The sequence below is a fragment of the Triticum aestivum genome, chromosome 7D (assembly GCF_018294505.1).
Source record: "Triticum aestivum cultivar Chinese Spring chromosome 7D, IWGSC CS RefSeq v2.1, whole genome shotgun sequence".
Taxonomy (NCBI): Eukaryota; Viridiplantae; Streptophyta; class Magnoliopsida; order Poales; family Poaceae; genus Triticum; species Triticum aestivum.
The window spans coordinates 632,275,038-632,302,470 of NC_057814.1; the positions used below are offsets into that span (position 1 = coordinate 632,275,038).

General features: G+C 43.1%; 1 protein-coding gene across 1 annotated transcript; it reads right to left on the minus strand.

The window, feature by feature from the left end:
- Positions 1-16,673: 16,673 nt before the first annotated feature.
- On the minus strand, positions 16,674-20,964 carry LOC123167940 (uncharacterized). The gene is made up of 4 exons (XM_044585796.1): positions 20,910-20,964; positions 18,157-18,312; positions 17,757-17,953; positions 16,674-17,327 (listed from the first exon to the last, which is right to left on the minus strand). Exons 2-4 carry the CDS (start codon positions 18,305-18,307, stop codon positions 16,791-16,793), a joined length of 885 nt encoding a protein of 294 aa, XP_044441731.1. The 5' UTR covers positions 18,308-18,312; positions 20,910-20,964; the 3' UTR covers positions 16,674-16,790.
- Between the last annotated feature and the right edge of the window lie 6,469 nt (positions 20,965-27,433).

Genomic DNA, 27,433 nt, shown 5'->3' on the forward strand with positions numbered 1-27,433 from the left:
TTATGCATCTATGGGATGCCATTAGCAGGATCAAATTGCATCTACATCACCTCACAACATGAACAGAGAAGGGTTTAGGGAGAAGACAAAAAGGAGGAAGTCTCACATTGTCGCGGCTAATCAACGGGCTAGGGAGATGCCCATCAATTGATGTCAATGCAAGTAGTAGGGATTGCCATGCAACGGATGCACTAGAGCTATAAATGTATGAAAGCTCAATCAAAAGAATCTAAGTGGATGTGCATCCAAGTTGCTTGCTCACGAAGACCTAGGGCATTTGAGGAAGCCCATTGTTGGAATATACAAGCCAAGTTCTATAATTAAAAATTCCCACTAGTATATGAAAGTGGCAAAACAAGAGACTCTCTATCATAAAGATCATGGTGCTACTTTGAAGCACAAGTGTGGAAAAAAGGATAGTAGCATTGTCCCTTTTATTTCTTTTCTCTTTTTTTGGGCCTTTCCTTTTTTTATTTGGCCTTTCTCTTTTTTTGGGACATTGCTCTATTTAATGATGATCATCACACTTCTATTTATTTACAACTCAATGATTACAACTCGATACTAGAACAAAATATGACTCTATATGAGTGTCTCCGGTGGTGTACCAGGATGGGCAATGAATCAAGAGTGACATGTATGATAAATTATGCATGGTGGCTTTGCCACAAATACGATGTCAACTACATGATCATGCAAGGCAATATGACAATGATGAAGTGTGTCATAATAAATGAAATGGTGGAAAGTTGCATGGCAATATATCTCGGAATGGCTATGGAAATGCCATAATAGGTAGGTATGGTGGCTGTTTTCAGGAAGATATAAGGAGGTTTATGTGTGATAGAGCATATCATATCACGGGGGTTGGATGCACCGGCGAAGTTTGCACCAACTCTCAAGGTGAGAAAGGGCAATGCATGGTACCAAAGAGGCTAGCAATGATGGAAAGGTGAGAGTGCGTATAATCCATGGACTCAACATTAGTCATAAAGAACTCACATACTTATTGCAAAAATCTACAAGTCATCAAAAACCAAGCATTACGTGCATGCTCCTAGGCGGATAGATTGGTAGGAAAAGACCATCGCTCGTCCCCGACCGCCACTCATAAGGATGACAATCAAAGAACACCTCATGTTTCAAATTTGTCACACAACGGTTACCATACGTGCATGCTACGGGACTTGCAAACTTCAACACAAGTATTTCTCAAATTCACAACTACTCAACTAGCACAACTCTAATATTACCACCTTCATATCTCAAAACAATCATCAAGTATCAAACTTCTCATAGCATTCAATGCACTTTTTATGAAAGTTTTTATTATACCCATCTTGGATGCCTATCATATTAGGACTAATTTTATAGCCAAAGAAAATTACCATGCTGTTCTAAAGGACTCTCAAAATAATATAAGTGAAGCATGATAGATCAATAATTTCTATAAAATAAAACCACCACCGTGCTCTAAAAGATATAAGTGAAGCACTAGAGCAAAATTATTTAGCTCAAAAGATATAAGTGAAGCACATAGAGTATTCTAATAAATTCCGATTCATGTGTGTCTCTCCAAAAGGTGTGTACAACAAGGATGATTGTGGTGAACTAAAAAGCAAAGACTCAAATCATACAAGACGCTCCAAGCAAAACACATATCATGTGGTGAATAAAAATATAGCCTCAAGTAAAGTTACCGATAGATGAAGACGAAAGAGGGGATGCCTTCCGGGGCATCCCCAAGCTTAGGCTTTTGGTTGTCCTTGAATTTTACCTTGGGGTGCCTTGGGCATCCCCAAGCTTAGGCTCTTGCCACTCCTTTTTCCAAAATCCATCAAATCTTTACCCAAAACTTGAAAACTTCACAATGCAAAACCCAACAGAAAATCTCATGAGCTCCGTTGGTATAAGAAAACAAATCACCACTTTAAGGTACTGTAATTAACTCATTCTTTATTTACATTGGTGTTAAACTTACTGTATTCCAACTTCTCTGTGGTTCATACCCCTGATACTAGCCATAGATTCATCAAACTAAGCAAACAACACACGAAAAACAGAATCTGTCAAGAACAGAACAGTCTGTAGCAATCAGATTTGTTTAAATACTTCTGAAACTCCAAAAATTCTGAAAAACTAGGACAACCTGTATAATTTGTATATTGATATACTTCAAAAAGAATTGGAAATTTATCAGGTTCTGGTGAATTTTAACAATTATTTTCTTGAGCGCAAAGTTTCTGTCTTTTTCAGCAAGATCAAACAATTATCACCCAAGAAGATCCTATTGGTTCTACTTGGCACAAACACTAATTAAAACATAAAAACACATCCAAACAGAGGCTAGATGAATTATTTATTACTAAACATAAACAAAAAGCAAGAAACAAAAATAAAATTGGGTTGCCTCCCAACAACCGTTGTCGTTTAACGCTCCTAGCTAGGCATAAAAGCAAGAATAGATCTAGGTATTATCATCTTTGGTATGCAATCCATAAGTGGCTCTCATAATAGATTAATAAGGTAGTTTAATTTTATTCCTAGGAAAGTGTTCCATGCCTTTCCTTAATGGGAATTGGAATATAATATTTCCTTCTTTCATATCAATAATTGCACCAATCGTTCTAAGGAAGGGTCTACCAAGAATAATAGGACATGTAGGATTGCAATCTATATCAAGAACAATGAAATCTATGGGCACATAATTCCTATTTGAAACAATAAGAACATCATTAATCCTTCCCATAGGTTTCTTAATGGTGGAATCCGCAAGATGCAAATTTAAAGAACAATCATCAAATTCACGGAAACCTAACACATCACACAAAGTTTTTGGAATCGTGGAAACACTAGCACCCAAATCACACAAAAGCATTCATGATCTTTAATTTTAATTTTAATAGTAGGTTCCCACTCATCATGAAGTTTTCTAGGGATAGAAACTTCTAATTCAAGCTTTTCTTCACAGGATTGCATTAAGGCATCAATGATATGTTTGGTAAAAGCTTAATTTTGACTATAGGCATGAGGAGAATTTAGCACGGATTGCAACAAGGAAATACAATCTATCAAATAGCAATTATCATAATTAAATTCCTTGAAATCCAAAATAGTGGGTTCATTGCTATGTAAAGTTTTGACCTCTTCAATCCCACTTTTACCAATTTTTGCATCAAGATCTAAAAACTCCAAATTGGGATGCCTTTTAACTAAAGTTGACTCATCTCCTGTCCCATCTTTATCAAGATTCATATTGGAAATCAAAGATTTAATAGGGGACTCATCAATTAATTTTAGATCTGCATCATTATTGCCCTCTAGCTCTTCCGGTTTGGCGGCCATCTTATTAACTAAGGTGGCCTGCTTATCCGAAATTTGGGCTATTAAGTTTTCAAGATGAGCGAACTGAGATTTCAAACCATAAAATTCCTTAGACATATCATCGAGCTCTTTATTAATGTACTCCATAAAACTTTTTTGTTCTTTAAGCTCGTTTCTGAAGAAATTATTATGCTCAAATTGCAAGGACATAAAACTTCTAACGTTGTTTTCAATTTCTTCCAACCTTCTAAGGTGAGGATCAACGCTTTTTGGCAGAGCCATCGTGACAAACTATCCAACACACAAGCACACAAGAAGCAAGCGAAAAGAGACGGACGGAAAAAGAGGGCGAACAAAACGGCAAGGGTGAAGTGGGGGAGAGGAAAACGAGAGGCAAATGGCAAATAATGAAATGCGAGGGAGAAGAGTTTGTGATGGGTACTTGGTATGTCTTGACTTGAGCGTAGATCTCCCTGGCAACGGCACCAGAAATCCTTCTTGCTACCTCTTGAGCATGCGTTGGTTTTCCCTTGAAGAGGAAAGGGTGATGCAGCAAAGTAGCGTAAGTATTTCCCTCAGTTTTTGAGAACCAAGGTATCAATCCAGGAGGAGCCTACACGCAAGTCCCTCGTACTTTCACAAACAATCAAGAACCTGGCAACCAACGCGATAAAGGGGTTGTCAATCCCTTCACGGCCACTTGCAAAAGTGAGATCTGATAAAGATAATAAGATAAATATTTTTGGTATTTTTGTTGTATTGATGGAAAAGTAAAGATTGCAAAATAAACGGCGACAGAAATAGCAAATTGATAGGAAAATAATATGATGGAAAATAGACCCGGGGGCCATAGGTTTCACTAGTGGCTTCTCTCAAGATAGCATATTCTACGGTGGGTGAACAAATTACTATCGAGCAATTGATTGAAAAGCTCATAGTTATGAGAATATCTAGGCATGATCATGTATATAGGCATCACGTCCGTGACAAGTAGACCGAAACGATTCCGCATCTACTACTATTACTCCACACATCAACCGCTATCCAGCATGCATCTAGAGTATTAAGTTCGTAAGAATAGAGTAACGCATTAGGCAAGATGACATGATGTAGAGGGATAAACTCAAGCAATATGATATAAACCCCATCTTTTTATCCTCGATGGCAACAATACAATACGTGCCTTGCTGCCCCTGCTGTCACTGGGAAAGGACACCGCAAGATTGAACCCAAAGCTAAGCACTTCTCCCATTGCAAGAAAGATCAATCTAGTAGGCCGAACCAAACTGATAATTCGAAGAGACTTGCAAAGATATTAAATCATGCATATAAGAATTCAGAGAAGAATCAAATAGTGTTCATAGATAATCTTGATCATAAACCCACAATTCATCGGATCTCGACAAACACACCGCCAAAAGAATTACATCGAATAGATCTCCAAGAGAATCGAGGAGAACTTTGTATTGAGATCCAAAGAGAGAGAAGAAGCCATCTAGCTAATAACTATGGACCCGAAGGTCTGTGGTAAACTACTCACACATCATCGGAGAGGCTATGGTGTTGATGTAGAAGCCCTCCGTGATCGATTCCCCCTCTGGCGGAGTGCCGGAAAAGGCCCCAAGATGGGATCTCACGGGTACAGAAGGTTGCGGCGGTGAAATTAAGGTTTCGTGGTGCTCCTGGATGTTTTCAGGGTATATGAGTATATATAGGCGAAGAAGTAGGTCGGTGGAGCCACGAGGGGCCCATGAGGGTGGGGGCGCGCCTACCCCCCTGGGCGCGCCTCCCTACCTCGTGGCCGCCTCGTTGCTTCCTTGACGTCCAATCCAAGTCTCTTGGATTGCGTTTGTTCCAAAAACGATCCTCGCGAAGGTTCCATTCCGTTTGGATTTCGTTTGATATTCCTTTTCTACGAAACATGAAATAGGCAAAAAAACAACAATTTGCATTGGGCCTTCGGTTAATAGATTAGTCCCAGAAATAATATAAAAGTGCATAATAAAGCCCATTAAACATCCAAAACAGATAATATAATAGCATGGAACAATCAAAAATTATAGATACGTTGGAGATGTATCATCACTATGTCAATAGGTTAGTACCAAAAATTAATATAAAATGACTATAAGATGATTATAAAACATCCAAGAATGATAATATAACAGCATGGAACAATCAAAACTTATAGATACGTTGGAGACGTATCAACTGCTGCATGTGTTACATGGTGTGTGCTGCTGCTTGTGTCTGTATGTGTGCGCTGCTATGTTTGTGCTGCTGCGTGTGCTACTCAGTGTGTGCTGCTGCGCGCGTGTGTGTGCTGTGTGCCTATGTGTGTTGTGTGGCTGCTGCTGCGTGTGCGCACGCTACAGTGTGTGTGCGCATGTGCGCGATTGCCACTGCATGTGTGTGTGCACTACTGCCCCGCACTGATGTTGTGTGTGTGCGTGCTACTACCCCGCACACACACATACCACATGAGGGGTAAAAGGGTCTTTTCAGGTGTCATTTAGACTAAAAAATGAACGGAAGTGTCATAAAGGGCATAATATTTAGACTCGTTGTTAGATAGGGAAGAAAAAGTTTTTCCTTGTCGAATAAGGAAACAAAATTTAAGATAGTGTTAAATAAGGAATTGTTTCTATTTATAAAACTAATGAAATTATTGAAACTGGAAACTTTGAAACACCTATTAGACCTAGCACTCCTAGATATGAATTGCCTGTTGTACCTGAAGGTTATGTTATGGATGGAGAGGTAGCTAGGGACTTTCTTGCTTGTAAAGATAGAGAGGATCTTAAGAAACTACAAGTCAAGTTGAAAGAAAATCTTTGAATGCTAGAATGAATATGATCCTAAGTTTGCTACTTCACCTATCTTTGTTATTGATAAGGATTATGAATTCTCTGCCGATCCTGAGTTAATTACTTTGGTTGAATCCGATCCTTTCCATTGTTATGAATCTGAAACTATTGTGGCACATCTTACTAAATTAAATGATATAGCCACCCTATTTGCTCATGAGGAAAAAATTCGCTATTACTATATTCTTAAGTTGTTTCCTTTCTCATTAAAGGGTGATGCTAAGTTATGGTTTAATTCTCTTGCTCCTGGTTGTGTGCATAGTCCACAGGATATGATTTATTACTTCTCTGAAAAATATTTTCCTGCTCATAAGAAACAAGCTGCCTTAAAGGAAATATTTAACTTTGTGCAAATTTAAGAAGAGAGTCTCCCACAAGCTTGGGGAGGCTTCTCCAATTAGTTAATGCTTTTCCTGATCATCCTCTCAAGAAAAATGAAATACTTGATATCTTTTATAATGGACTAGTCGATGCTTCTAGCTACCACCTAGATAGTTGTGTTGGTTGTGTTTTTAGGGAATGAACTGTTGAACAAGCTAAAGTGCTATTTAATAATATATTGAGTAATGATAAAAATGGACTTTTCCTGAACCACCACCAAAACCAACTCCGAAGAACAGGGGTATTATATTTCTCAGTCCTGAAGATATGAAAGAAAAAGGTATTAAAGCTGGAGATGTCAAGAATTTACCACCTATTGAAGAATGACATGGACTTAATACTCCGACATAGGTAGTAGACATGGACTTAAAGCTGGATTTGATGAAGGTGATATTCCTCATAATAAGTCTGCTAGTCAATGCTTCCATGAATTTGATAACTTTATAATCAAACAAGAAAACTTCAATGCATATGTTAGTAGACAGTTGAAAAGAAATGCTTATATGCTTGAGCACTTGATTGACTATATGTGTAGAACTATCAATGATCTCAAGTTTGTTAGTAAACATGCTTCCATGGTAAAAATTCAAGTAGAACAAGTTCTTAAGGCACAAAATGATTTGCTTAATGAAATGAATAATAAGATGAATGATCATGCTACCAGAGTTATGGCTAGAGGTGGTAAAATGACTCAGGAACTTTTGTACCCTGAAGGCCATCCTAAGAGAATTGAGCAAGATTCTCAAAGAATTAATACTGATGCACCTAGTCCTTCTAAAAATAAAAAGAACAATGATAGGACCTTGCATGTTTCTAGTGAACCTGTTGTGGACACACCTGAGAAACCAAATGATATTTCTATTTCTGATGCTGAAACACAATATGGTGATGAACATGAGCCTAGTGATAATGTTAATGAGGATGTTCATGTTGATGCTCAACTTAGTAATGATAATGATGTGGAGATAGAACCTGCTGTCGATCTTGATAACCCACAACCTAAAAATAAAAGATATGATAAAAGAGACTTCATTGCTAGAAAACGTGATAAAGAAAGAGAGCCATGGGTTCAGAAACCCATGCCCTTCCCCCCTAAACCATCCAAGAAAAAGGATGATGAAGACTTTGAGCGCTTTGTTGAAATGCTTAGACCTGTCTTTTTGCGTATGTGTTTGACTGATATTCTGAAAATGTCTCCTTATGGTAAGTATATGAAAGATATTGTTACAAATAAAAGAAAGATACCGGAAGTTGAAATTTCCACCATGTTTGCTAACTATACATTTAAAGGTGGAATACCAAAGAAACTAGGAGATCCATGAATACCGACTATACCATGCTCCATTAAAAGGAATTATGTTAGAACTGCTCTATGTGATTTAGGCGCCGGTGTTAGTGTTATGCCTCTCTCTTTATATCGTAGACTTGATTTGAATAAGTTGACACCAACTGAAAATATCTTGGCAAATGACTGATAAATCAACTGCTATACCCATTGATACGTCCATTTTGCATGATGTTTTCCTACTGTTATTTATAATGTTTTTATGCATAATAATGCTTCATGGAGTAATTATAATGCCTTCTCTCTCATAATATGCAAGATTTGCACAAGGAGGGAGAATGCCAGCAAATGGAATTCTGGACCTCAAAAAGCTACGTCAGAGTTACCTATTCTGCACATCTCCAAATGAGATAAAAATTTACGGAGAATTGTATCAGAATATATGAAGAATAATGGAGCAAATAACTACCAGAGGGGGCCCACCAGGTGGGCACAACCCACCTGGGCATGCCAGGGAGCCCAGGCGCGCCCTGGTGTGTTGTGCCCTCCTCGGCCCACCTCCGGTGCCCCTCTTCTCGTATATAAGTCATTTTGACCTAGAAAAACATAATAAGGAGAGCACTTTCAGGTCGAAGCGCCGTCGTCTCAAGGCGAAACTTGGGCAAGAGCACTTTTGCCCTACGGTGGAGCAATTCCGTCAGGGGGGGCGTCCCTCTCGGAGGGGAAATCATCATCAACATCATCACCAACAACTCTCCCATCTTGGGGAGGGAAATCTCCATCAACATCTTCAACAGCACCATATCCTCTCAAACCCTAGTTCATCTCTTGTGTTCAATCTTTGTACTAGAACCTTAGATTAGTGCTTGTGGGTGACTAGTAGTGTTGATTACATCTTGTAGTTGATTAGTATATGGTTGATTTGGTGGAAGATTATATGTCCAGATCCATTATGCTATTTAATACCCCTCTGATCTTGAGCATGATTACCATTTGTGAGTAGGTACTTTTGTTCTTCAGGTCACGGGAGAAATCTTGTTGCAAGTAATCATGTGACCTTGATATGTGTTCGATATTTTGATGATATGTATGTTGTGATTCCCTTAGTGGTGTCATGTGAACGTCGACTACATGACACTTCACCATATTTTGGCCTAAGGGAATGCATTGTGGAGTAGTTATTAGATGATGGGTTGCTAGAGTGACAGAAGCTTAAACCCTAGTTTATGCGCTACTTCGTAAGGGACCGATTTGGATCCAAAAGTTTAATGCTATGGTTAGATTTTATCTTAGTACTTTTCTCATAGTTGCGGATGCTTGCGAGGGGGTTAATCATAAGTAGGAGGTTTGTTCAAGTAATAATAGCACCTAAGCACCAGTCCACCTACATATCAAATTAGCAAAGTAGCGAACACAAATCAAACCAACATGATGAAAGTGACTAGATGAAATTCTCGTGTACCCTCAAGAACGCTTTGCTTATTATAAGATACTGTTTTGGCCTGTCCTTTGCCACAAAAGGATTGGGATACCTTGCTACACTTTACTTACCGTTACTTGCTCGTTAGAAATTATCTTGCTATCAAACTACCTGTTACCGCCAGTTTCAGTGCTTGCAGAAAATACCTTGCAGAAAACCACTTGTCATTTTCATTCTGCTCCTCGTTGGGTTCGAACTCTTACTTATCGAAAGGTCTAAAATTGATCCCCTATACTTGTGAGTCATCAAGGCTCTTTTCTGGCGCCGTTGCCGGGGAGTGAAGCGCTCTTGGTAAGGAAAAATTATTACTATGTGCTTAAATTTATTGTCATTTGTTACTATGGAGAATCATCCTTTGAGGGGTTTGTTCGGGGTATCTTCACCTCGAGCGGAACCATAATTTGTTGCTCCTCAACCTACTGCACCTACTGAAAATATTGGTTATGAAATTCCTTCAGGTATGATAGAACAACGGCTAGCTAATCCTTATGCAGGAGATGGAACCGAACATCCTCACATGCACTTGATATATGTGGATAAATTTGTGGGTTATTTAAGCTTGCAGGATTACCCGGAGATGAAGCTAAGAAGAAGGTTTTCCCTTTATCTTTGAAGGGAAAAGCATTGGCATGGTATAGGCTATGCGATGATATTGGATCCTGGAAATCGATTGAAATTGGAATTTCACCAAAAAAATATCCTATGCATCTAGTTCATCGTGATCGAAATTACACATAATATTTTTGGCCTTGTGAAGGAGAAAGTATCGCTCTAGCTTGGGGGAGGCTTAAGTCAATGTTATATTCATGCCCTAATCATGAGCTCTCGAGAGAAATTATCATTCAGAACTTTTATGCTCGGCTTTATCGTGATGGTCAATCCATGCTCGATACTTCCTGTACTGGTTCTTTTATGAAGAAGGCTGTTGAATTCAGGTGGGATCTTTTGGAAAGAATTAAATGCAACTCTGAAGATTGGGAACGCGACGAAGATAAAGATTCAGGTATTAAGCTTGAGTTTTATTGTGTTAAATCTTTTATGAATACCGATGTGTTTCAAAAGTTTAGCACTAAATATGGACTTGACTATGAGATAGTAGCGTCTTTTTGTGAATCATTTTCTACTCACATTGACCTCCCTAAGGAGAAGTGGTTTAAATATCATCCCCCTATTAAAGAAGAAGGTAAAGAACCGGTCATAGCTAAAGATGAAACTATTATTTACAAAGTTGATCCAGTTGTGCCTACTGCTTGCATTAAAAAACCACCTTTCCCTATTAGGATAAATGAACATGCTAAGGTTTCAACTGTGGTTCACAAAAGTAATATTAGAGGACCTAAACCTACTGAACAAATCAAAGTAGAACCTAGTGTTGCTATGTTTAAAGATCTCTTGGTAGAAAACATTGATGGGCATGTTATTTACTTCTGTGATGAAGCTGCTAGAATTGCCAAACCTGCTGAAAAAGACAAACATAGACCCGTTGTTGGCATGCATGTTGTCTCAGTTAAAATATGAGATCATTGTTATCATGGTTTATGTGATTTAGGTGCTAGCGTGAGTGCTATTCCTTTTACCTTATACCAAGAAATTATGAATGACATAGCACCCGCTGAAATAGAAGACATGGATGTTACTATTAAACTGTCAGTGTTAGGTTTGGTGATGAGTCTCATGAATTTAATTTCTCCAAGATTAATAGACAACCCCATAAGAAATAATGACCTAGTAAGGATGAAATAATTGGTCTTGCTTCTATTGTCGTGCCTCCTACTGATCCACTAGAACAATATTTGCCGGACCATGAAAATGATATGCATATGAATGAAAGAAATTAAATAGATAAAATAAAATCTTCTTTGAACAACGACCTCTGCTTAAACACAATTTGCCGATCGAAACTCTAGGAGGTCCTCCTCCACCTAAGGGTGATCCTATGTTTGAATTAAAAAAGTAGCCTGACACTTTGAAATATGCTTATCTCGATGAGAAAAAGATATATCCTGTTATTATTAGTGCTAACATTTCAGAACATGAAGAAGAAATATTATTGAAATTCTTAAGAAGCACCGAGCTACTACTGGATATACTCTTGATGATCTTATACGCCCCGCAGTACACAATGATCACACCTTTAGCCAGGGGCTATCATTGCACGCCGCCTGCACCTCAACGGAACTAAGGGCAAAATTCATGGTGGTATTTTTGCCACTCGCCTGACAAGTCATTTTAATGTTCAGATACGCCAACATGATTATCCTTTGCCCCGAGTTTATCTAGATCACCAGGCGACGGAGGATCACCAGTTTACTGATCCTACTGACTCTTTTGATAACATTCGTTACAACTTGGTTTTCAGTGTGGAAACTCATGATGTTATCCCGTTGCCTGCATCTTCTTTGTTTGATTCTTTAGCCAGGAACAGATACAGGGTCATGCCCGAGGACATTGTCGCCTACCAGAACAAGCAGGCAGCGGCAGAGGAGGACCCCTAGGAGTGGGACGCTCAGGTGCCGCCGCCTCAGCACTTTCACATGGGACCGGGCGGCTACTACGGGTGGTGATTACCAAGCTAGGCCAAAAGCCTAAGCTTGGGGGAGTACGTATTTCCACCGACATTATATTCATGTTCACACATTTCATTCCAGTTGTCAGTGTCCACCCTTTTTCATTGTATTATCCATGCTAGATTTATTTTCTCGCTTTTTTCTTGTGTGTTTGAAAAACTTGGAGAAAATCCAAAAATATTGCTTGCTTCTTCTCGTTTTTTCTTTCTAGCTTAATTTAGTTGTAGTATTAAAGAAAACCCAAAAAGATTTCTTAGTTCTTCTTTTGCTTGTTGGGAGCTTTCCCGTGTAAATAGTTTTTCTCCTTTTTGTTTTTCCTTCTTTAAATTTCTTTCTTCAAGAAAAACTAAAAACTCCAAAAATATTTCAGTGTGTTTCTCTGAAATTCTTTTCCTTTTGTTGAGTCGACTAAAGGGAAGACCACGATGAAAATGTTCAGTGGCTCTAATAGGCACTATTGTTGATCTAACAGAGAACCCATATTATTTTGTCTTTCCCTCTGAATAAAATGTTGCATATTCTAGCTTAGTCAATGACACTCTCGCACTATTATTATTTTCATATCATTCGGTCGTGCAAGTGAAAGGCAATAATGACGATATTTGATGAAGTGATCGTGGCAGAGAAAAGCGGGTATGAACTCAACTTGTTCTTGTTTTTGTAAATATGTTTAACCTAGTATCCATGATTCAGCATATTATGATCAAACATGTTTGCAATGACAATTAGAGATTATAGTTTCTCATGCCATGCAGGAGTAGCTAGGAGTGGATTATGATTTATATTGGGTGCCAATATGCCTTAAAATGATTGTGATGTAGTATGATGATATAGTATCCTCCTCTGAATGTTTCAAGTGGCTTGATTTGGCACATGTTCACGCATGTACTTGAATCAAAACCAACATAGCCTCCACGATATTTATGTTCATGGTGTATAGATCCTACTCATGCTTGTATTCAATGTCTATTATTCATAACACATGTTCATGACCGTTTTCGCTCTCTAGTTGGTCGCTTCTTAATCTATTTGCTAGGCTTCACCCGTACTAAGCGAGAATACTGCTTGTGCATCAAAATCCTTAAACTAGAGTTATTCTAGATGAGTCCACTATATCTACCTATATGCGGTATTACCCTGCCATTCCAAGTAAATTTGCATGTGCCACCTCTAAAATTTCAAATGAGCATCTGTTTTGTATGCCTGGACCACTCATGGAGCGACAGGGGATGGTCAGTATCTTCCATGCTAAGCAGGTTATTCTTATGATGAGTGTTTATTCACTCGTCCTTGCTTGAGAGGGGCTGGTAATAGGGATGCTCAGTCCCGAAATAAAAATTTGCAAATAATTAAACAAAACTCCCCCAGGACTATTGTTGGTATGGTAGGCACCCGTGAATTCGGTTAGTCATGGCTTGTGTTTGATGGTGGAGGGGGAGTAAACCTTTACTTTTTTCGCTTGGGAACAGCCGCTAATTTGTTTAGCATGGAAGATATTGAAAACTCTTGGTCGTAACGTTGACAGGAAGGGTGTACCTCCCAAAATTTTATTTATCTCTGATTTAAGCTTTGAGCTTTGGCACTTCTGCAAATCCCTGCTTCCCTCTGCGGAGGGTCTATCTATTTACTTTTATGTTATTTTACTTTTAAGTTGAGTCATCACCTTCTCTAACAAGCGCCAGTCCTGAGAGCACTATTGTCATCCTCATGCATTGTGCATAGTTAATGTTGAACGCATCATGACTAGATCTCTTCTACCATGAATTACAATGTTTAGTTGCTGCTTGAACTTTGGAAGTGCTCTGCATTTATGTTTTGTGGCCTCAGAAAGCGCTAGCGAGAACCACTGTTGTCATATTATATCATGATTGTTTTGACAAAGTGTTGGCATTTGAGATATCTTATTATTGCCCGCTTGTTTCTTATGCCATTGATATGAGTTAATATAATTTTTAAGAGTTATTGTTGACATGGTTAGTCATGATCTTTGCTGAAAACATGGGTGCTACTTAAGCTTATACATGTAAATAAGAACAAAAGAGTTCGTAAACGTTTTTCTTTGTCACTTTCAGTTTGTCAACTGAATTGCGTGAGGACAAGCAATGGGTTAAGCTTGGGGGAGTTGATACGTCTCCATCGTATCTATTTTTTCTAACGTTTTTGCTCCTGTTTTCACTCTAATTTGCATGATTTGAATGAAACTAAGCCGGATTGGCGTTGTTTTCAGCAGAACTACCATGGTGTTGTTTTTATGCAGAAATAAAAGTTCTCGGATTTGGACGAAACTGTTTGGAGAATTATTTCTCAATAAATAAAAAATACTGGAACCAAGAACAACTAGAGGGGGGCCCTGACTGCCCACAAGACACCAGGACGCCCCGCCCCCCACTAGCACGCCCTGGTGGGTGGTGGGGACCTCCTGGCACCGCTGGCCCTAATTCTCACGCTATAAAATCCTATTTTTTAGAAAAAAATAAGAGAGGAAGTTTCATCGCGTTTTACGATACGGAGCCGCCGCCACCTCTTGTTCTTCATCGGGAGGCCAGATCTGGAGCCCGTTCGGGGCTCCGGAGAGGGGGATCTTCGGTCTTCGTCATCACCAACTACTCTCCATCACCAATTCCATGATGGTCCCCACCGGAAGTGAGTAATTCCTTTGTAGTCTCGATGGTCGGTAAGGAGTTGGATGAGATTCATCATGCAATCGAGTTAGTTTTGTTAGGACTTGATCCCTAGTATCCACTATGTTCTGAGATTGATGTTGCTATGACTTTGCTATGCTTAATGCTTGTCACTAGGGTCCGAGTGCCGTGATTTCATATCTGAACCATTTATGCTTTTACCATTATATCTATGTTCTAGATCTGATCTTGCAATTCATATGCACCTGCTACGTTTTATGATCCGTAAACCCAAGAGTGACAGTAATTGGGATACTTTCTGGTGATGACCGTAGTTTGAGGAGTTCAGTATTCACTATGTGTTAATGCTTTGTTCCGGTTCTCTATTAAAAGGAGGCCTTAATATCCCTTAGTTTCCTTATGGACCCCGCTGCCACGGGAGGGTAGGACAAAAGATGTAATGCAAGTTCTTTCCCATAAGCACGTATGACTATTTACGGAATACATGGCTACATTATATTTATGAACTGGAGCTAGTTCTGTGTCGCCCTAGGTTATGATTGTTATATGATGAATATCATCCAACAAATTCACTGATCCAATGCCTATGAGTTTTCCACATATTGCTCTTGCTAAGTTATTATTGCTATTGCTGCTGTTACACCTGCTACAAAACTGTTACTGTTGTTACCGTTACCATCGTTACTGTTACCACTGCTATCAAAACTATCGTATTATTGTGCTACTGATCACTTTGCTGCAGATATTTAATCTCCAGGTGTGGTTAAATTGACAACTCAACTGCTAATACTTGCAAATATTCTTTGGCTCCTTTGCGTCGAATCAATAAATTTTGGTTGAATACTCTATCCTCGAAAACTGTTGCGATCCCCTATACTTGTGGGTTATCAAGCACCTTCACCACTAACTTCGCGTCTTCTAATTTTTGTTTTTACCTTCTTGTTAGTATTTTAGTTGATTACACTTTTATTCGAGTTTCCCTAGCAACTTCGAGAGTAGACTATTTCCAAACTCGGGTTTGGGTGCGTACGTGGTTGTGTGAAAGTGACAACGTAGTTGTGAGGTTTGTGGTGCCTTCTATCAGCTCCATGTGGGTTCGACACTCTACTTATCACAACGAAAGTGCTACAACAGGCAACGGCCGGGCTCCTCCGACCGCAGCACGTTGAGGCTCAACGGCCACGGGCTGGTTAGGGCCGCGCCACATCCCTGGCTGCTTCTGACACCGGAGTTGCTCGGCCACATCATCAGGTGGAGGGCGTCGAGGCAGGGTTGGAAGGAGAACTAGTGCGCCGAGGGAAGGGGGAGAAGTGGTGCGGCGAGGGAGGGCGGTCATGCCGGATTTTATAGCGGGGAGGCCGGTGGCCGGCGTAACACCGCGACGCAACCCACTAACTGATCGCCCACTATGCCACGTGACACAAACCGCTGATCGGGCCCACTACGCACATGACGTGGCGGCAAGGCAACACACGTACGGCCGGGCCTTGTATACGTATTATACGTACATAGGCGCGTACCACCGCGGACGGGCGCATACCGCCAAGGACGGGGCAGGCAACTACTTTTTAAAATAGGACTCTGATAAATGCCACACGTGTGGCAAGAACACATGTCAACTCCGAACGTTTTTTATGGCAAGTTTAGTGAGGCGAGGATGACAACTTTAGTTGTCAAGTATGGCAACTTTCTTTTCGGATGGCAAGTTTTTGGGTCTTTTAGGTTGTTTTTTTCTTTTCGGTTGGCAACTTTAGTTGTAAAAAACGTCAGTTCGGATTGTTTCGTGCCACACATGTGACACTTATCATTTGGGTTAAAATAAAGTCATACTGTCCTTTTTTATAGGGTTCGAGCTAATTTCGTCCGTTTTTTATCTTGAGGAGGTCTATCAAAGTAGAAGTGTTGCTCAAATACACGGTGATATATTTGTAAAGAACAAGTGCTGCAAAACTATGGCATATCAACTTATCAGGATTGGAATTTGCAGATTCGTCTATTATCATCTGTCCTAACAAAATTTTCTAGGTGAAGTAGTCAGTATATACACGAGGAAAATGTGTTTTTTTTTTCTGTCAAGGACAAGCCCTGTCATTCCTGCGTCTGACAAAAACGGGAAACCAGGTTACCTCAGTAACAATTTAAGCTGTTAATACAATCAGCAAAATCGTCAAAATTGTACTGGTTCAATTCATGATTCACTTCGCCAGGTTACCTCAGTTACAGACCGAATCTGTTGGCACTGTTTCAAAGTGAGGTACAGGAAAAAGAAGACGCACAGTACAGATCATCGATGTCCATCCAATCAATCGGTGGCTCCAACATGGGCTTTTTCAGCTCCAACATGCGCTTTTTCAGCGGGGGCTGGAGAAAATCAGCATTAGGATCATCTAGAAACATCCTCTTCCTCTTCCTTGAGCTTAGCACAGCACGGATCCTAGTCATCCCATACAGGCGAATTGCATTCTGAGGGAGCAGCCTACCTCTGGGCCCAAGCTTTTTCCCGTAAGAGTTTTGGAACTCCCAGCTGGGCACGAATGTCTCAACACCATAACCGATACAGTTGACGGCATGGGTGAGCATTTGTTCATGTCGGTATTTCTTGTAACTCAGGATTGGTTTGCACTTGTATTTAGCAATGTAGTCGTAGTAGTCCTCGCCACAATGAAACACAAGAAGAAGGGGGCCACTACGCATTGTTTCGACTGCCCGCTGGACGGCCTCCTGGTTTAAGGAAAAAAATGACTTTCCCCCGTCCACCACATACCGGACACCATCAAAATTCTGAAAAGAAACAACATCAAATGTTGAATATTTGTAAGCTCAACGGCAGATGCCTAAACGCTGATAATTATATTAAGTGCACAGGGCCCCAACCGTATAGAAGCTCCTGTAAATTGTAAGTCAACCATGATGGGACAGCACAGCAGCAGAGTAGTAAATGTTGATAACTAAATCTGCTTGGTTTCCCTTTTACCACTCATGTATCTAATGCATTCATATTTTACTGGAACGTCACTCATGATGGTTAAAAACAACAGACTGACTTCTTTTGTTTTTGCAAATAATAACAGACTGACTCAGCACAACTGGTATTACTGTTAACAAAAATGAAGCATGTCGGAGTAAAATTGATTTGTGATGAGACATTGCTCGTAAACCAGATTAGTCATTGGGTAACGAGAATCAATAGATCAAAAATTTGGCAATCACCTGATTTTTGTAATCATCCTCACACAGGATACCGGTAGTGCTGACCACTTCCATGCAACGCACTGTCCTGTCAGTTTCTCCACTGACTAGCGATTGCTCCTTGTCCTGAAGGTCCTTGGATGACAACCGGACAATTATTCCATTAAGCCTCAGGTGGGATTCCATCCATGCCATCATTGCCTCATAAATACATGTAGCTGCAGTGAAAGATTAGTAAGTTGCAATTGATGGATTGATTGTTAGATGTATTACGACAAATGGTATGGCATACATTCCGGATTCCAAAATACTACTCACTCCGTTCCATAATATAAGAGCATTTTTTACACGTGTAAAAAACACTCTTATATTATGGAAGGGAGGGAGTAGTATACTAGGTAGAAATGGATATGGCACTTACGCAATCCTTTTTGATCCCGCTCCGGCGGTAGAACTTTTATCCCACCAGGTGTTTTCTCCTTGTCCAGTACCCTCACCCTGTCCCACGTAACCCTCCTATGCGCTTGAAAGTACCGATGGTACAACGAATCTGCAGGGGGAACAAAGGGCATATCGCCTGTCCTGCGTAATCAGTGAAAGTCAGCTTGATAAATAATATTTCTAGGATTAAATTAAAATTTATGGAAGTTACTTGATACAAAGAAAATAAGCGTCAATTGGGACAGGGCAATGCCAACTGATAGATTTAAGGGTCCATAAATATCGAGTAATATATTTATTTCATCTCAATTGCACTTGACCTAAATCAAGATTAATATTCTTTTCAGAAAGGAGGATATACCACCGGCTTTCTCTACACTGGTTGATGGACAATCATGTATTATTAATTATAAAACAATGCCAAACAAAGCCCAGTATTGTGCCAATCAAATAGGCTTGCAAAAATAAAATAAACCAAGGCCATCCACGAATGACATGCCTCCATACAACATCTCCCAAACAATGCTAGATCCGCCTAATCCAGCAAGCATCGCTGCCGGCAAGTACCCTAGATCATGGTTTTCGAGACGAACGACTAGTCGCGACTAGCTGCAAGGTCGAATCAACATATCACCTCGACTAATTGGCTAAGTCGAGCAACTTAATCAACTAGTTTTGACTAGTCCAGCTTTTTGAGTCGAATGTCCTAGATCGCCTCAGTCCCCCCTCCCCTCCCCCCGACCCATACCTATCCTGGCTTACGCGACCCTCTCTCTTGGCCACCGCCGTCGTCCTACAATCCTGCCAGCCGGCACCGCCGCAAGCTGGTCTGCTCCTCCCCTGATTGCTGCTCCTCCACTAGTTGTTGTTGTTCCTCCCCGTTGTTGTTGTTGCTGGTCTACTCCTCCCTTGGTTGCCATCAGCTCCTCCTGGTCTGCTGCTCCCCTGGTAACTACTATCCTCTCTGTACCTATTGCTTAACTCATGTCGACTAGTAGACCATGAGTCTTGACTAGTCACAACTAGTCAAGAGTCGCTACCCTAGAACGACTCGCCGACTCGAAAGAGACGCCTGGAGGGGCCACACGCCGAGGTTGATCCACGCGACGCCTGTCACTCGCCATATCAGCATCTGCTAGTGTGCCATGCACGGGCTCTAATGCCCCCAACCCACAGCTCTGCCACCAAATATCGCCGTTGTGACATCTTATTACGCCCATAGGTTGCAAGGCCATCCGAACACAAGTGCGGCTCCTTGGAGAAGCTCTTCGCACCACAAGCACTCGCAGCCGACACAGTCTAGAACAGCTGCATGCAACCGACCACGGGTTGAAGGCCTACATGGGCCTAGATCCGCCCCAACGACTTTGAGTAGACGATCCTTGTGCCACCATCAAGCAACCCGACGCGCTCATTGCCGTCACGCGTACCAGATTCGCTAGATATCCCATATTCGACACATGAGCCGACGACGTCAGGGCAGGTAAGCGCACCAGTTCCCCACGTCGCGGGAGGTTTTCACTGACAGGACCGGCCATGCTTATGTGTCATCCCCTACAACAGCTAGCACCAACTCCGCCCGAGCCAGGGGCCATGTAGGCACGAAGATCCTCCGTGTCAACGGCGTGCGAAGTTGGCATTGCCAACACGCCCGTCGTCAGTAGAGGAGACAGAGCCGGTGGAGGTGACCCTCCTAGTGGATGTAGGTGGTCTACGCGGCCGCCTCTGGAATTGAAATGCCCCCAATGAGGATCACCAGCACAAATTGTATGAGCGCAGGCCTAGACCAACGGGCTCCGGTGTCCTCTGGCGAGCCACACGCCGTCATAGCCGCGGGCGTGCCTCCACCGCACTGGTTGAACCAGGTCCCATGGAGGAGCCAGCGCCAACGGAGCAACAACCCGGTCAAAAATGAAGATTTTTTGTTATGTAGAGATCTGGGCAGTCCCCCTTTCGAAGAAAAATGAAATTCTTTTTGTGATCACCATGAACTTGGACATAATCGAGGAAATTGAATTACTTTAGCAACCGTTTACAAAAGGAAGCTGCTTTGAGACCCAAGAAAAACACACTTGCTTACGAGCAACAAGGGGGCTCATAAGCAAGGCAGACAAAGAAAGGGGTGTATATGAGCAAAGGCAGATGAACTAGTTGGGACAAGTTGACGAATGACGATACGATACAGGTAGGGGAATGGGGTTTTCAGATGATACAAGTCGTCTCCTTGTCCGGTGGGTGCCGGGCCGGGCGAGGAGGAGTGAGGTGAGGGGGCGGTCGCTGCCGTGCCGGCGCGGAGGAGGGCGGGCATCAAGAGGAGGGGTTCCACCGTCTTGTTTTTGGATCCGCGCCGCCGTCAAGGGGCGGCCACGGAGGTCGTCTCCTTCTCCACGGTCGCTGCCGGGCCGGGAGAGGAGGAGTGAGGTGAGGGGGCGGTCGCTGCCGGGCCGGGAGAGAAGGAGCGAGGGCAGGGGCGTTCCCTGCATCATCCGTCCGTGCGCCTCTCGTCGCCATGAAAAGCTGGCTGATTTCCCCGTCCAAAATCGCTTCTTCCAAGCAAGGAAGAGAGCTGCCGCTCCCACGCCATGGAGGTCCGTCCCTGCGTCTCTCTCTCTCTCTCTCGCTCGATACAGATCTCGAAAGCATACAGGACAAGATACGGATCTAAAAAGCATACAGAACAAGATACGGGCCGCCGCCGCCGCCGGCCGTTTGCGGTGAGGGAAAGCAACGTACCCAGTTGAAGGCCGCCGTCGCCGTGCTCCCGCCGCTGCCACCGCCTCGCCCCCGCCGCCGCCTTGCTCCCCCGACTCGATCCCGCCGCCGCCGCCCGCCCCCGCCCCCGCCCTCCCTCCTCCCTCCCGCAGTGCGTAGGCTCTCTGTCTGTCTCGGCAAATGGGTTTCTTCAAGAAAAAAGAACGGAGGGGGAGGAGAGAACGGGGGGACCGAGGACAGACGCTCGCCGACTGGTGGGCCGCGCTCTCGGTGGGGGCAAGGCGTCAGTGACCAAAGTGTCCGCGTAGCGGGTGTCCGCCTTTCGGTATGTACGTACGTACGCCCAGCCTTTTACCCGTCCTCCGCCGGTCGCCATGTGCAGTGGGATGGATGGATGGATGGGTGCGAGGCCGTCCGTGTCAACAACACCCCGCCTCCTCTTTCAACTCGATTTTGAATCCATGTGGTGGGAAGGGAAAATGGTGTCAAATGTCAATGATAATAATATGTAATCTTCTGTCTTTTTTTTCAAACATTTTTTCCCAGGAAATTGCTTTCCCCACCAACTTTGTGTTTTGGCGGGAAAGGGGGACACGCAATGAAGGGGTGGGGAAATGGCAAAGGTTGTGACGACTATCTCGGCCCATTTCCATTTCTATCGGGAGGTGAGCCCAACCAGCAATAGATAATTTTTTTTTCTTTTCTTGCGAAATAACCAGCAATAGATCATTGGTGCATTTACCACCACAACTAGCGAAATCTAGCCTCTAAACGTTTGCGGACGCGTCCGTAGACAGTGGCCGGTCAACACGTACGTATTCGATTCCACGGAAGAATACCTCATTTTTAAATCATCAAATCCACATAATTATACGCAATGTAAAACTAGTCTAAATTTCTGTTGTCCTTGTTATTCCTCCGTGTCCCTATCCGGCAGCCGGCTGAGCCCCTCGGAGTGAAGGTGCGGTCGCTGGCGAGGTACAGTAGGACATGGGACACGGATGGCTCACGGGACTCGAGGTGCCGCCGTCTCCCATGCCCTACTCTTTCTCGTCGAAGCCCGTGGCCTCAACGTCACCGGTCAATGAGGGACGTGACCGGGTGGTCGAACCCGGTGGCATGCTACTCCGGCCGCCTCCACCACCTCGGCCGCCAGAACTTCCGCAGCCATCCACGCATGGTGCCTTGCATGGCGAGCCCGCCTCGCTTCCGCAGCGTGCTAGCCGTACACCATGCCGGCGTTTACCTTCGCCTCGGAGCCTAGCCTCGCATGGACGACGTGCCACCAAAAGGGCCACGCCACCATCTCGGAGTTCGTGAGCCAGACGGACCGCACCGAGTCTAGCGTGGCAGGGGTATATCGCCTCCCACCACGAGCCCCGACGGATCCAATCGCTATTTGGCGGACATGGTGGACTCCCGCCGGAATGGGTCCATCCGCGGTCGGGCACACTCCTCCCGTGAGTGGGAGGGAGACGCGTGGACCGCCCTCTCCTCCTAAAGAATGCAAGGACAAGGTCCCAGTCGACGGATCTGGACCTGTCGGAGTCATATCCACTGCCTACCATGTTAGAGACAACCGGAGTTAGCCGGAGAAGAGTTAGGGGCGGAGAGGAGTGGAATGGAACGAAGTGGTTAGGTTTGGTTCGCAGTACTGTAGATGTGGATGAATTTATGTGGGATCGGGTGAGCCATAGTGGACCGAATCTGACATGGTGGACATGCCTCCATGTCCGTCCCACATATGGGCTAGATATGGGGTTTGCCGGCCAGCCCGAATGTTTGGTCTGCTTTTCGGGCGTCGGTTGAGTGACAAATTACATCTGAACAGTGACCAGACAGGTCGCCCGAGCATTTGGAACATCCAGTTGTAGATGTTGTTAGTAGGCAGCTTTTAATTTCTTGGCTCGACGTTATTCGACTCCAAACAAAAACCTTTCTCTGCGTACTGTTCTTATTTCTTATTGCCCGTCTCTGCATGCACGCCTCTACGTGGTTTTTTTTGTCTTTACCAAGTCTCCACGTGATCTTTGTATAAGTGAGGATGGACACAAGGGCACAAGGCACCATCAACACAAATTGGTTGGTGCTCCCGGGAGTGCGCGTTCCTGCGTGCGATTTTTTTTTTTTGAAATGCCAAAAAAAATTAACGAAAAATTTATGTATTCTTTGTCACATCCAAATGCTACATGCAAATTTGTAGGCAAAAAGATAAAACATTTTGGCATGTGCAAAAAACAAAATAAACATCAAATGTTACCCTAAAATATCACCCTAAATTTGTTTTTTTTCACCAGTAAAACACCGCTGCTCCGTTTCGCATGCAAATTTTCAAGGATGCTTATGACACTAACATGAACATCTACAAAAAATCATTTTTCTAAAATATTTAATATATTTTTCTGTTTACTATTTAACTCTACACGGAGGTCTCATATACAGACAAACTTAATCTGTATACGATCCGAGAGGCCAACCATGGGCATTAATTTTTATACAAATGTTTTTACACATAGAAGCATTTCCCCAGTACACACACAAAATGATTGGACTGAAGGAAAAACCGCACAGGATGAGGCGCGAGCAATATGCCAGCAAAGAGAAGACAGAAGTTGCATCCTGTATCACCACTTGCATATGTGAACTCAGAGCATATACAGTCTGAGCACATCAAAATTGACACCTCAAACACCCGCGGACGCGTGGGTACTTCTCATATTGATCCATCCGCGGTCGTATATCTCAGTTTCGGTCCTCATATCCATTATTTTTTTGCAAAATCGGTCCACGTATCCATGCAACACATGCAACGTACGAAATTAACTTAAGTACATCAACAAACTAGCAACAAAGCCTACTTAAATAAGCCATAATTCACAGGTAAGGATCATCGGACAACCAAAATAAATAGTTTCCATCGGCCGGACAGTACTTAAACATAAGAAAAAACCTAAATTAAACAGGGAAGAGTGGAGGAAATGATGATTTCCTTGCCGGCCCCTTCCTCTTGTGGTCGGCAGTGTTGCTTTGGCCCTCGGTGTAAGCGTCGACCATCGGAGCTGGATCTGTCGTGGACATCTAAGGCGTCGTCCGACATGATCTGCCCGGACAACCTCCGGAGCAAGTGCCCCTGCTCCTCGGTGTGCCGCCTCGCCTTTGCCTCCGTTGTCGCCTGCGCCGCTGCCTCGCGCTCCGACGAGCCGGAGCACTTTGGGGTTCTTGCGTCGGAGCCGTTGTGCGTCACACTCCGTCAGGGAGGGGCAGATGACTTACGTGAGGAGCGCATCCTCGGGGTCCAAAAGCGTGCACATGCTTGCTCGGTGCATCGCTAATGCCTCGCCTGTCGCCGCCTCTCCCTCGCCCGTAGCTGCTCGCGTTGTGCGGCCCGCGCCTCTGACTCGGGTGTCCTCGAGCAGTCCGGTACCGACGAGGGCACGAGCACCCTATCATGGCCGTGGATGCCCTCCGGAGGTGGCTTAGAAGGGGTGGGGCGGAGCGGGCAGAGCTGTTGTCGGTGTTGCGCGTCGAACGGGAGGTCCCAGCAACGTAGCTCGCACTGCGACGTACGTAGGGCGAAGGGGGACGACGCGTCAAACGTCAGTAGTCGCCGTTGTTGCCGCCCCAATCTAGCCGCGAACGGCGCAGTGTGATGCGAAGAGCTACTGCATCCATGTGGGGGTCATCGCCGCCGGAACCCGAGCTGCTGCGGTCAAACTCCATAGATCGTATTGGGAAGAGGAGGGGACGGAGACAGTGAAGTAGACTGAATTGACTAAGGTCTAGGGTTCGTCGAACTGGGATATTTGTGGGGTCGCAATGGGCAAAGGTGGGTCGGACTGACATGGCGGACGAGCCCAGGCCGCCTCTTATGTATGGCAGATATGAGCGGTGCCGGACAGCCCGGGCCTTTGGGGCCGGTTTGAGGCGCCCGATTGGATCGGTTTTTCGACTGACCAATGACCTGTCCGCCCGCCCCGGCGTTTGGGGCCGGTTTGGGGCACCCGAGTGGGTCGGATTTTTTTGACTGGTCCGCCCACCCGGGGGTTTGAGGCCGGTTTGTGGCACTTGACTGTAGATGCTCTCAAGGAGACAAAAATCAAAAGGCATTGTCAGATCAAATAAACCAAAAAAATTGCCAAATAAAAAAAACCTACATTTATGCTTACCTCACAGCAGGACATTCAATGAGCCTAAAATAACATAATGGCTCTACGTTAACGCAGTCCCTATCCACTCGATTTGATGACCTAGAACTACGTTGGCAAAATTAAACTGCATAATCAGACTCTACTGTTTTGATTATCACCAATAAATATGCAGGTACCATTAAAGGCATAAAGGAATGGGTTGGATATCCAATACATCCCAAAATGATCATAAACCAAATCCTTATCCAGCAACCACTGGTTATTAAACTATAGAGCATACAGAGATATCGTTTGAAGATCAGTTATTTCTGTTGCATCTTGTTTGCACTATGAATTGTTTGTTTCGGTGACTTTGATGTGTAATTGGGCTGATAGTTCTCTCTACTGAGCTTAGCTGAACTCTATTGTTCCTTGTCAGAATAAGGAGATATTTCAACTAACAATCTGATTGTAATTCTGCTTCACACCACGCACATCTCATCGTCCGCAATGCGCACCTCTCCACCCAGAGGTCTACGGCCGACTGTTGCCTCTGACCACTCCACAAGGCTCTGCTGCTGAGCCACATGAAAGTAGAAGGAGACTCATAATGCATAAGAATGAAATGACTATGCACATCAACAGTAAAATAAGGATTACTAATATACTAGTTGACCCGATGTGCCCTGGAGCAAAAAGCGGAAGCAGTCAAAGTATTTGTACCATCAGAGATCTCATAGATAGCATCCATTCAGAAAGATAATGGTTTACATTGCAATCCATGGCAGCATGGTAGTCTAAAAGCATAAGGCAATGCGAGAAGAAAGGTCTAAAGGCAGCTCAAGAGAAAGCAAAATCCTTAGAGTTATTTACAATAATTTATTTACATTGCTTTCTTAAAGCAGAGTGCAACAACATTCAGTTGACCACATGAAGTAGGTAGCTTCATCCAAACGGCTGGCCCTGTCAGTTCCTTGCTCGATGCGATGAACAAACCTGTGTAAGAATTGATTACAAATAAAATCAGATTACCTTACCATAGATTTTTTTTTTGAGCGTGAACGGCAGGTACTCTGCCTTTGCATTATAGAACAGGGAAAATGGTTCAGTTAATAGGGAAACCGGACCCGAAAACCATACAACGCACGGTTAATATGGAAAACCATACAATGGTCCAGATTATGGAAGAGAGCTTTCATCGGTATCGAAGATCGCTTCATCATCTAAGCAGCCCTTTGTATTGGCTGTGTTTGGTGGGCTGTCATCGGTGAAAATCCACATGCCTTCCGTATCAGTGAAATCATTGTCTAATTCCCAATGATATTTTTATTTTCTGGAGATTGTCTTCGGCCTGTAAGGTTGCATCGCCAAGGTGGTCTGCAGCATACTTGACACGTACGAGTGTGTGGTTAAGATTGTTATCTGCAATTGTTGATCCAGGAGTGAAATTGGTAGTAACTATATGGTTAAGCTCTCTGATCAGTGCCCAAATCGCTCTGCCAGTTGCTTCTTAGACATTCTATTATCCCATCCTTCTCTTTGAGCTCATGTTCCAGTGATTTGTTCTTCTGTTGCACTGACTGCAGTTTATCATAGTTGAAGTCTTGTAGTTCCTTTTTGTGGGGAAAATCCATGTATCTAAGAGCTTCTGTGGCAAGACAGTCTTCAGCTTCTTCTACTTCTCCATATGCATAGGCATATGTAATTATTTTTGACGTTTCATACATAGGCATATATTGATTTCTTGTCTCGACACCAATTGTCCTTGCCTTGTGTGTTGAATAAATAGGTTTTGGAAGCCCAAGTTGCTGCATCATAGCGTGTTTGTTGGTATTTTAATCTTTTGCATCATGGTAACCAGACACTGTAATAAAGAACAAACGGTAACTTAGTTTTAAAACTGAAACCAGAATTTGATTATAGGCAATGCCGGGACATTACTACAAAGAATAATAAACTGGAATTAATAACAAGCAGTCAGGCACACAGACACAATATAAATTTACAAAAACTGTTGATGGAAGTTTAACCGGTTATTACATAGCAACCATAAGAGCTAGATGTTAAGGAAGGAACTGCTGCCCTATGGCTGAATGAAAAATTGCAGCCATATTTCAGAGTCTACATGATGGGAAACAATCACAAATTAAGCATATAACAGTAGAGAAATTAAAGTATGAAACCACAGTGACAACCATAAGAGCTAGATTACGTTGGATGGTCCAATGGTATTTACAATGAATGGAAATAGTCATAGGAGACAGAAAGCAGAGAGTACCATCGGTTATATTTACAACACATGGAAAGTACCCTGTATCCATCTCCGACAAGTATTTCCGGACGAAGGGAGTAGTAGCTTAGTTCATAACCTAAGTAGGATAGTTGTATCAACAGTAGGCCGACAAAGGTCTTTTGTCA

Coding starts and splice junctions, on each gene's coding strand:
- LOC123167940 (XM_044585796.1), bottom strand. CDS start 18,307: ATGCCCTTTGTTCCCCCTGCAGATTCGTTGTACCATCGGTACTTTCAA. Junction 17,954..18,156: donor GCGGGATCAAAAAGGATTGC/GTAAGTGCCATA, acceptor CTTTCACTGCAG/CTACATGTATTTATGAGGCA. Junction 17,328..17,756: donor AGGATGATTACAAAAATCAG/GTGATTGCCAAA, acceptor GTTTCTTTTCAG/AATTTTGATGGTGTCCGGTA.